The 12,548-nt window shown below is 34.9% G+C and overlaps 1 protein-coding gene across 1 annotated transcript in view; it reads left to right on the top strand.

Moving 5' to 3' along the window:
* Tsp2A (tetraspanin 2A) overlaps positions 1-7,261 on the top strand; it is a 39,172-nt gene extending 31,911 nt beyond the window's left edge. The window contains exon 5 of the mRNA XM_088043920.1: positions 6,882-7,261. Within this exon, the coding sequence (XP_087900046.1) occupies positions 6,882-6,962 (81 nt within the window). The 3' untranslated portion in view covers positions 6,963-7,261. The remainder of the gene's footprint in view (positions 1-6,881) is intronic.
* Positions 7,262-12,548: the final 5,287 nt, after the last annotated feature.

Genomic DNA, 12,548 nt, shown 5'->3' with positions numbered 1-12,548 from the left:
AAATTTAAACGAGATGCGTGATAAGGGATTTAAATAACCACCAAACTTCAACATGCTTAACCACCAAGCTTCACTTACAACAATCAGCAAATTGCTCAAACGACCTCCAGTCCCACGATGATTAATCGGACACGCAATTTTTTGGCTTTATTGGTTATATCTACAGCCAATAACAGCATTCAGACAAATAGACAACTATTTCCTATCAAGAACCGTTAAATTTATGGCCACGAAAACATTTCCGAATAAGCGATAACTTAAGGTAATATCGCTGGTGCAACATTATTGTCTCGGTTTGCTCCTCGCATTCAATTCATTTCATAAATTTCCCATAATATTGATTTAATGTCCGACGTCTATATAGACAATATCGTCAAGTAATATCCGCCTTGAGCATGGATTCGCTTGATTAAAGCACGTAAGGGATATACATTACGGGATAACCAGAAATCGCTACATTCTGATCTTTTAAGGAAAACATTCCCTCCAAACAATCTTATCATACCGCAAGGAATCTGCAATGCATTTATCCTAAACCTTTTATCCTATGTTAACGAAACGAACTTGATTAAATTCCACCAATTCTACTTAAATCACAAATTTTTAGACGGAAACTGCGGCCGCGATTGGCCCATATCTAGGTCATTTTACGTAATTTTTTTCTCAGTTATTTTTGACCATTGTCTTTTTGGGGAGCTTCAGAATTAGAAAGACTGCTACAGAAAATGTCTTACAATGTTATTTTAGAGTCCGTAGAATTTATTGACAATGAGTTTCATAATTCACAAAAGATAACATCTTCAGCAAGAAAACTAAGAAAATACCACCATAGTCGATCAGATTCTGTTAATGACAAAACTTTGAATCCATCATCAGCACTTTTGAAATTTAATTTATACCGATTTTAAAGATTTTCTTGTTGCTTTTTAAATATTTAGTTCTTTTTTTGAGTAATTCTTTATCTGACTACTTCAGCTAGGATTTTAGTTAATTGCTCTTGGCTTAGTTTCTCTATTATATTCTCATCCTTCCCCATTCAGCCAGTCAGTCGACATTTTCGTTTGAAAATATATGAAAATGCAGGATGTTGAATTTTGTTTTATAAACCACCTCTTGTTTCTTTTTAGAGTCCATTTTCAATACATTTCCTTCATTCTTGTCTTGTTTGTCGTGCTTTTCTTTGTCAGGAAATTTAAACCTTGATTTCCCAGCCCCCCAAAACTGCATTATACTTCGTTGTAAAGCGCGAGAACTGCGTGAACACATCAGCATCATAAATTCAGAAATTAATACATGATTTAATTTCAGAGGAAACAAAGCTCCAACGCTTTTAATTATATTTAATAATAAACACGTCCGATACAGGAGAGCTTCCACACACATCAAATAAATTTAGGAAATTTGAGTGAGCTTTTATCAAGAGTACGTAAACGGCGTCAGGTGGTTCGATGTAAGCACGTTTTTGTTTGTATTGCGGTGTTTGTGCAGAAGCTTTTCGTGAAACGCCATCCATGACTTCCACTAACTTCATTGTTTAATTTGATTGAGTTACATCCATTACCATTAGTATCGTTTGTGATGGAAGTAGTGGCTTCCCGAGATGCAGCAATTTTGTTGTAGTTGGTCGTAAAATATGATGTAAAATCGATGGACCATTTGGATGGGGTTTGTCAAGCTTGACACCGCGTCACTCCCGTCGTGCGAATTTAAGTAGTTAATACTAACGAGAAGGTACGATTTCATGCAACATGAAATTGATAATAGACGTTAAATTTACGCGAGGATCAAATTATTTCAAATCCGCCACGTCTTGAAAGTCTCGGAATAATCATTGGTTATTGCAATAAGGGGGAATGTCACACCTGAGAGATGGCGGCAACTTATTCTTATTATTTAATTCGTTTCATCTCTTTAAAGCAGGGAAAATATTACCCCTGCGACAAAGAAAGACCGGAGCTACTAAACTTACAAAATAAAGTTCCTAACAAATGGACATCGTTAGCTGGAATGCAAGCTTACATTATTAGCTTTGTTACGAACAAGCCTTGTTCGTTGAACAAAAGCGCGACAATGACACAATAAAAGTAAAAGCGAGCAACTTAAGGTATTTAATAAAAATAATTACGCACTAGTTAATTTGAATACAATTCCAACGGGGCGCCGGAAATTCTCCAAGAAAACAACTCATCAACAAAGTCGGTAGCGCCCTTTAATTTACTTCACCCAACTATTTTCGGACGTGTAAACAGAATAACTTTTGATTAAACAAAAATTGCATGCTCAAATTTGGGTATCGCGTGCAACAATGATCATTTTTATTTTGTGAGTCACACTTTATCAGTTCCGCAATGCGTGGAATCGGTTATTTTTAGATTTCAATTTATTGCATTGATTGGGGCAGACAATGAAACAATGATTCGGAAAGTAGTGTGAATTTTGACGGGCTGGTAATGAATTGTCAGCTTTCAGTTTGCAGACAGAAATTGACCATTCACTGCACTCGTGCGAACAGAAGGCTCAAGAGCAGGAGTGCACACATAGCGAAATTTGTACTCTGTTGATTTTGTATTAGTTCAGAGCTCCGTTAAAATGTCTTCAGGCTCTCGTTATGTAATAAAGTGCCGAGAATGAATAATGCATTTAAAGTTACATCAAAAGATTTTTCCTGTAGTTCTGCTATGGGCTAATTATTCCATTACAGATTCAAGGGAATGTATAAGGCGAGGACTTAATCCATTCAACATCTAATTCGATTAAAGTTTTGCGTTTTTTATTATCCGGTCTTTCAGTGCGAAATTATGACCCCATTAAATTTGAAACTGACGCCATAATGCATTCAGAAAGCCATAAATTAATTAATTCCTCCCAAATTGCAATCAAATTACCTGACACTAGAATTTATCGACATTTATCGTAACTTAATGAAGACATAAACCCTAGATGTGTTACCAAATGCACAGGGAATTTCCCTCGGGACCCCAGTAGATGTCTGAAAGTTAAGGTGTCTTCGTCGATCTGGGCCCCAGACTACGACACAGGTGTTGTTAATATAAATGTACTGTGTCAGCACATCCTTCCCACTGTCACATACGCAAAGGACTAATGCCTTAATCCTGCTTATTTCATAAAACATGCAGCTGGTCTAAATTATATCTGTTCTAGTTTTACCGCGTCACTATATCCTACAACCCTAAAAGCTGATTTTCATGCAAACAGCTTCCCACCACGCTATATTACAAAGCGAGCTTTCCCCAAAATGTAGAAAAAAATCTCCACTTTCGAATTTCCTGCCATCTCCGCCAGGATTGCAGAAACAACTTCTTAAACTCAATGCAAGTTATCTCCGAGAAGATTAGTGCCTTCAGGTTACGTCGTAGGTAATAACACGTAATTTTATTCGGTGTAAGTTGATGAAAGGAAATTAAATTTTAAGCCGAGCGACGTCAAAGATTTCTCACGTTTTCAAAGAAAAATATAAATAATTTCTCCTAATTGAATTTCAGTCACATCAACTCTCCGTCATATCATCCCTCCAATTTCCGCTTTGGAGTCATTTAAAAAAATTAATAACAGATACAGTTTGGCAAAAAACGTCAAAAAGTGTGATTTAGCGCGAAGCTTTTTTTAATCACACAAAGCTTTGCCGACACGAAATTAAAACAAATAATGGGGAAACTGCTTCGGTACGTCGCGACCACTAACTGAAATAATATATTTCAGCTGAAACTTTAATATTCGCGAGGCACTGTAATTGGATTACATCTGTACCTTTGTTTAGTCGAAGCAGTGGCACCACTCTAAGAAAATGAAATATTCAAGAACGCGGTTTTGCAGATGCTACAATTTTTAATTCTCCCCGATTTTTTTCAGCTTACAGTGAGGGAATTTTGTGATGTGAATATTAATGAGTATTTTACATATTTAAATTGAAACGTTTAGAGCAACGACGGAAAACAACACAAGTATTACATTAACTCCAAGACAAAGGCCGAAAAATGAATTTTATCGACTATTTTCAGAATTAGCGAGCAAAAGATTGTGCTGAAAAAGGAACGACTTGACCAAAAATCGGTTATACTATGAATGGGGTAATGATTATTTGTTATGGAGCTCAGATGCTGGCAAATCCTGAAAGTCGTCCGAAAGTAATTTATCACGGCCGCAGCTTACGCTAAAATCGCACTTTACAGGTTCCATTTTTGCGAATGCATCGAGCCATATTACAATTCAAAGTAGTTTAAAAGACCCCATCTGAAAACCGTATTCGGCCGGTTAAAGCAGCTTCCCTGCAAAAATATAGGCTCTTCAAAAGCTCCAAACTTATTTTTAAAGCGGCGAAATCAATGGTGGGACCCGGACTAATGCGGCAACGATATATGTAGAACTAGACGTGTTTTTTCTCCATCAGGAAACTAGCTCGAGGCTTTGTGGTTTCTGCTCCTATTGCCATGTCGACTGAAATTGACTTTTTATTGGAGCTTTCGTGATTGTTAGGCGCGAGCTTGATCCCTCAAACAGTCCCGGATTATTCATGTCTATCAAAAAACTAAACTGCCTGATAATTGTGGTCGTGGTAAAACGGAATTGACGTAACTGAAAGCGCAGCAATCGTGGGCGATATGTGAAATGGTCTTTTTTGTATGAAATTCGAACGATGTGAAAAGAAAGCACAAGAAAGATGAGTGCAGATTGGAAAATATAGAAAGGAAATTGTAACTGAAAACGTTCGAACACGTGTAAAGAATCTGCAAATATATACAAAAGAACCGCTGCGATATTTTAAATAGAACAAGTTTTTTGATCGTATAAAGTTGGTGTACATGCAACCGAGCATTATAAAATAGCTCGAGCACATCATAAAACTGCGTGTACTACCTTTGAATAAAAATAGTATGTACCTACAAAGACATTTCACTCGAATAAATCTGCGTTAAAAATTCAAGATAACGATGATTTATGCCCTGTTAGTTCCCGTAACGACATGAAACAAAGGCGCGATTTTAATCGAATTTAGCACAAAACCAATGAGTGCAAAGTCGAAATTCGTCAACTTATTAATAGGTTTTGCAAATTCAATTAGACGCGCCAAAGTATTAAGCGAGGCTTCTAGTTAAACGTTAATTTCGATACCCAGACGCTGTTCGCAACAAATTAAACGTCTATTTCGTACTTGAAGAACGTCAAAGTGATGACATTACAAGTAAGTGGTTACATGGAGTGCATTTTACTTCCAACAAACGCTGACTCGAGCCCATTTACAGAAAATTTACTCAAACCCCTGAAAATTGAATTTTACCCAGAATGCTATAAAATAGAACGAAAATATCGAATCTTGCCACTTCGGATTACTGGTTAAGTCAAAGAAAACGTAATACTGGTATGTCAAAACAAAATTTGCACTGCAAATTGCGGCGAGACTCGTTATACCTTTGTCCCAATCTGGATTAAAATTCTGCGGCGAGACCGGAAGAGACACATTCCGGAAACTGGCATTGTATTGCATGTTCGCCAACCCGGAGTCTTACCTCCAACCTTATGGAGATTAGTACGTTGGGTTCGAATTAATTCCATCGGAAACTGAAAGCCTCGCTCTAAAATTTAAGTTTCACGCTTTTGCCATTAAACATGCCATCGAGGTGTTTATTAAGTAGGTCTTAAATGCGCTCGCGTACGGAAGCGAAAATAATTTGGATCTCTTACCAAAAACCGAAGAAGCTTAACATATCAAAACTGACGACAAAGCATTTTTTTCAATTAATTATGTGGAAATAAATTAGATTTCCGACGGAATTTCTTGATAAAGGACAGGTTCGATTATCTAAAGTCACAGTTTTCTGATGCCTTTTTCGCACGCAAACGAACCATTGATATCTTTAAGCACGGTTTAACACTCCTATGTCAAACAAATGCCCCCGTAAATATATCCAGATAGAAAATACCAAGCGCGATAGTATAAATTTTACGAATTTATCTACTCGACGGGAGTGATTTTAAATTCTATCTATTTAAAAACGTTCACGGCGGAATTTTCTACGCTTTTACCGAATTAAACGTCTCGAAAGTAAGAGATTTGTCGAAAAATTGGGTGGCATTAAAGAAACATTATTTGACAAAATATTGACATTATAATCCTAAAACATTTTACTGTTAAAAGTTTCACGGACCATTAGCTGAGAGATGAAAAAAATGACATTACATTTAAACCTGCAAAATGGAAAGATTCGGTTGGCGTGTTTGTTCAATCGCTTACACTGTACGTTCTGTTTTCATAACGCAATCACAAATTGTGATTACTGTTTAATTAATGAGCATACAAATTTACTGAAATGGGGTTTTAATATCAAACATGATAGAACACAAAAAAGTGGTTGAGAATATGTTTGAAGGAAAACAAGCAAAAACTAAAACAAATCTATGTACTGAGCGGATTATGTTTTTATTAGCTGATTAATAAATGTTTCATAATTTAGTGTTTTAATAATACTCAAAAGTCGCGCTGATCATATTGAAACCACTTGTCGATTTTTTAAGAAACAGACTCGATGCTGAAACATTTCAAAATTCCGTTTGATATCTATAAATTGTAAAAAAATGGTAAAATTAATCGCAGCTTTCACAAAGCCGCTACTTTTTAATAAATCTCGCATGTCAATATGTCTCCTGTTAACAAAAAATATTTTTCAACTTTCCTAATCTTTCCCATTTCTCGTCCATTCGACACATGCCGACATAAAATAACTAGAAACCCTCGTCATAAATCCAACTCTTAAACACTGGCTAAACTACTATAAAGTCTTCAACAAGTTTCCAAAATATTCGTACCAATTTAGTTTGGTAACATAAAACTTTGAATATTACATAAACATGCTTTTTTGTTTCAGGTCATAAATATCGTCCTGGCGACTATCTTGAAGGCAGCTTTGGCGAAGGAGGAAGAACAATCCGACGCTTACCGAAAATAATTTGTAATTTATAGTAAACGCAAAAAATGAGACAAATGTAGCGGACGGTATTTTTCATTATGAGGAGTAAATATTTTCATGACATTGATGCTTTAATTAATCATCTCTTCCGTTGGTTTTAAGCTCTTTTTTTGCGTTACACTTTCAGAATTCTTTTATACGAGTGTAGTTGTAGGATTTTTTTTATTGTATTGGTTTTAGTTGTATGCATTATACGTACTTTTGAGATAGATCAAACATGTTGACATTTGTTGTTAAAGTACAATGTAACGAGAGTAATAAATAATATTGGTTCTGAACTATTAATTATACATGGTGCATTAGTTCGTATCTTTGTCATGGCAAACGCATTTATAATGTTAACTTAATAATGAGGAACACATTAGTCGAAATTTAACAACGTAAATCACATTACAAGTAGAGCGAATTGCGTATCTCGCAAAATTCGCATAAATATTGGCTGTTACATGCGGTTATAGGGGTTTGGAAGCGAATATAATCTACAGCGACACACGAGGGTAGATCGCTTATATCTTGTACAGAGCAGGGTTGTGGAGCAGGAGTGCTCATTTATATCCATGCCTTCAACTGCAGGCCCTATACTCGTATTAAAGTTGATACAATTGTACTACAACTCCTTTTAGTCTGGTTTATGGGAGCGCATTTTTCCGCCGACTTGTCCGATTATCCTGTCAAGGATAACCCTTAAATTCCGCCCTCTCGAGTTATGAAGCTTAGCATGCATGATCAAGATATAAATTTAAGTTTGTAATTATAATGTGGCCATAAATAATAAGGGTTGTTATAGTTGGAAGCAAACAAGAAGCACAAGTGTTACCTCCTTTAATTGCACCCCTATTTATCCCGAACAAGTTACAAACTTCCGAAAGTTGTATACAATGGATATCGACAGATGAGTTACCAACGCGAATCAGTGCTTGTCTTATCTTTTACATAGTGTTATTGATAAGGAAACTCTGTTTATCACGTTGTATACCGGCGATTAATTAGGGTTGTAAGGTCTGTCTGTTGGGATTCCGAAGCCTACACCGTTCAGAAATCAAAAGTTCAAAGGGTTTTTGGGAAACTTAAACTTTACAACTTCCTCAATTTACATTATTTGCAAGGCTAAACACGTTCGCTATACGTGTTGAGATGGGGGTAATATCCAAAATAAGAAAATACATTAAGATAAGCTATTAGGAAATGGAAATGTGAAAATCGAATTTGCTGGGGAGACTAATGGGAGGGGTAGTAGAACACATTTTTATCAATTTGGATGCCCTTTTCTACATCTGAAGACCAGAATTCTACTTTATAAAAACATGTACGTAAAAAGACTAAATCTCCAGCCCAAGAATCTCACAAAAATTACAAAAAACACTTAGAGAAGCATATTTAAAAAAAAATGTTGTTTTGAACTAAACGTGAAACAACAAGAAATCGGTTAAATATTAAATGCTAACAAACATAATGTTTAGTGGTGTAAAAGTAACGAAAACAAGCGTACCCGTATGTATTCGTTACTATAACAGTTAGTACTCGTTACTATCGTATCGTTACGTTACTCGTTACTTTTGATACCTTATAACAAGCCATGTTATGTTAGAGCAACGAATCGAGTCATATTGCGTACGCGTACTGTATGACTTCGCACGTTTAACTAACTCTATTATTTTCAATTTATACTTTACTTAATTATCAAACATCATTCTTTGTAACGTACATTTTTCAATTCACCGAATATGCGCGCACATGCGTAAAACATACAGTAACGAAAAATGCGAGTAACGAAATGCATTTGTGAGTAACGTTTCGTTACTCGGTACTAGATGACGCACCCGTTACTCAGTACCGAATACATACGGTTTGCTACAGCTTTAATAATGTTCCATAACACACACGTGCTAGTGTTTGGTACTTGGAAACAGTACTTTAAATAAGTAAGGGCAATTATGAGTCCGCATATGACACGGTTGTGAATGGACTCGCCCATAAATTTTTTATAGCGCGCAAAGATAGTAATTTTCCGAGTATCGATCTGGAAAACCAGTTGTTGCATTTGCCTGAAACCTCTTTAAACTCGCCTTCGTAAATTATGTATTAGTTTGACTTTTACCTGAGATTAATACAATTATGGATGCTCCCAATGTTGATTCACCTGAGTAAATAAGTTGCATATTTACATAAACCGAGAGTATTCTTCTGTGTGCATAATATTTTAGATTTAACGAATTGTTCACATGCGAAGCGATCGTTTTGTGGTATCTAAATACATTCGTAGAAATTATTTTCATGCAAATCACGAAAAGGTATAAAAGTTGACATTGACTGTATTTTTAATTCTTTGAAAAGTCTTATCAGCCGTAAAATTGGGAACTTTTGTAGAAGTAATAATAGCACGTTTACAGTATATCGCTTTGATGAGCGTGGACGTGAGATATTTTCCAATTTCTAGCTGTAGATTGTCCGAAGCAGTCTCGGTAGGTCAGGTAACAGCGAGTCTCAGGACACTTAAAATCCAGAAGGGTCGTGGGGAGATTGATGTGAAAAATTCCGGTTTAAGCTCGAGAGTGGATTCTTTTGCATAGGCCGGAGATCTTTCCCAATCCGTAATTTGCGAAGAGAAGTTAAAAAAGCCCACTCTTTAAATATTTAGGGTTAATAATTCGGCGGCAAAGCGGGAGTGTGTTTCGGAGGGTGTCGTTCTGATGAGATCCGGGGATTAGGAATAATTTCGCGTGGAAAAATTGGGGGGCTTTATTGAATATATATCTCTAGAATTCCGGTCGTTAAGTTCTATAAGAGCGTAGATGCGGAAGAAGTTTTATTTCAGCATTACTGTGGATCTCAAGAGGCAAGAAGTGGTCGGTGTTATGTGTACTTATGTAAAATGGATTCTGCAAGAATCGCTTAGGTCGGGATTTTTAGAAATGTGCTCATAATCCGTCATATTATGCAGAGTGGGGAAACGGTGGGAAAAGCCCCGTCAACGTTCCGCTCTTCTGTCTGTCATACTTGACTTGTTATATACGAAATTTAATCTCATATTTCGTATTTTACCCGAAAAATACATTATAAACCGCACTTTGTTCGGAAAAACAGCAATCCGAACGCTACTCGCCTTTACGACCCAACATGAGAATAAAGCACATGCTACTCTTTATAACCGTCTTAAAAATTTGTGTGGGTTCAAATACACCCAGTTCAAGAAAGCCGACATGCTTTTAACTTTTATTTACCCAATTTCATCACAATTTTTATAGCGCAGAACATGATTTTCTGTCTAGGTAGTTTCCACTAGAGCAAATATATTAACCCATCGACCGGCCCAGTAACCAATACCCGTTCATCATAGCCCTTTTAACCAAGGAACAATAAACATCTCGAGACGACACCTTAATGGAGATAATATTTATACTCCCAACAACATAAAAATGTTTCAGAGATTAATAAAGAGTTATGGTAATGCAATTTTTATAGACCAATAAGATCAGACAAATAAAAAAATACGCGCAGATAAAAAACGCGACAACGTAAAACTTTATTTATACTTTGACGGTACGGCTCATCATTATTTAAACATTTTTACATAAAACAACGAATACTACGCAGAATTGAAAATTAATTTTAGAAGCTTTTTAATTATTTATCAAAAGACATTAGTACTCCTAGAAGTAGTAGCCATTAATTAAACATGGCGCTAATGAGTTCTCCTTACTAAATTATTCCTGTCACAACTACAGTTCTTCAGGTTTATAATAAAACGTAAATCAAAATAGAGACAAACTACCAAACTATATCTGTTCCATTATAAATATTTTAATATAGCAATCATTAATAGCGGAATAGGTCAAGTTGGTAAAAACAAAATATATAAATATGATTATTAAGAAACATGTTATAATTAGTAGATCACGCGGACAATATTAATTAACCATAAATAATAAACATGATTTTTTATAGTTTTGTGTAGAACAATATTGATTTATATTTTTACAAATAATTTCCACCAACATTCCAAACTATTAAATTACTCTGCATTATTTTGTCTATTAAATAATATTGTTTGCCTATTTATGCATGTACAAATTAATATTATTTGATATTCATCTGCTAAAAAAACAAAACTAAATTTATGTGTAATTAAAATGCCTCGGGCTTGTTTCTATTGTACCGTTACACATGGAAAAATATCCTTCTTTCATCGTTAATTAGAACGTGTCTTTAAAATGGTTATAAATGTTCAAAACTAATCCCGAAGGCCCTACAGAATCAATACTAAATTTTTAACTAGCGAAGTGCGTGTCTGCATCTAATGCTATTAATAAATTACTGTTAGAACAACTTATCCTTATCTAAATTGCGTCTGAAACTTACAGGTTTTTTCAATTTATTGAATTTAAGACCGAGGTAAAAGACGAAAGACTCTTGGATCAAATTAAACGTTCATTCTGTCATTGTTGGATATCTGAGGATCTTTTAAGATATTTAGTAATACCTAAATGTAACAAAATTAACAATTTTAAAATCAATCATCAATTTTTGTGTACTTCATGTCTTTACGGATTCTGTGAAACAATCAAGCTGAAATTGTAATGTAACTATAGGCGTTATTGTGTGTTTTATCGCTATCCACTTTATTATCAATAAACGACGGTTATTATGTAATAAAATTTATGAAAATATGAGCATATATCCATGTAATACATTGCACTTTCTGAAAATGTACAACACATTTTTGGATAATGTGCGACAGAAACTTGGACAATCCTTGGTTCGACATTTTTTTTTCTTTTCTCTTAGACTTTAAATTTTTAAAATTATTTCTTTGAATATTTCAATTATATTTCTCAAATATTCAGCTCCTGTAAAATGGTTATTTAAAAAAATATTATTTTGAGCAGGATGATCTTAGAAACTACTAAACTGCAAGACAAGCGATGCCAACCTGAAAACTAGAAACCAAATATGTATTATCAAAACAGAATCTTAATTTTCTTAAATTTTTGAGGAACCATTGGAATCTTATTGCACATTAAATAACGAGAAATGAGGATACATTTTTCATAAAATTCATTCTTATGTTATGAATGTACAGCAATATTTTGTAAACGTAAACAGCCTAAAACCTGCATAGTTGTTAAAGGCTTTTAAAAGATCCCCGCAATCGATTGCATTGTTACAAAAGTATTTATTGTGAATATGACCAGAACCCCATAAATATTACGTTTACTTTTGACGTGTAGATAGTTGAATATCAAAAGATATTCAGACGTGATGCCAAAATAATTGATTGATCGAGGTGATGTTTTTTTTTGTTGTAAAACTTTCTCTCGGTTCCTCTTTAGAGCGAGTATATTTTAAAGGTGTGTGCATACATATTGGATAAATCAATACAATCTTGCGAAAAGCTCTGAGATAGCAAGAAATAATTATGAAAAGGCAAGAAGAAATGCGAAAAGCTCCCGCCGCCGATTGAGTCAGCTCACCAAAGCTCCCCTGTTATTGTGGCAGGTTGTTGTAAATACGCTCTAAAAAATTTATACATCGACGACGCAGCTTTTAAAATATAAGATGAGAAAT

This window comes from Gnatocerus cornutus, chromosome 8, assembly GCF_029298725.1.
Source record: "Gnatocerus cornutus isolate USDA-ARS CGAHR chromosome 8, icGnaCorn1.1, whole genome shotgun sequence".
NCBI lineage: Eukaryota > Metazoa > Arthropoda > Insecta > Coleoptera > Tenebrionidae > Gnatocerus > Gnatocerus cornutus.
Note: the sequence above shows the minus strand (reverse complement) of the source record. Positions and strands in the feature narration are given on the sequence as shown.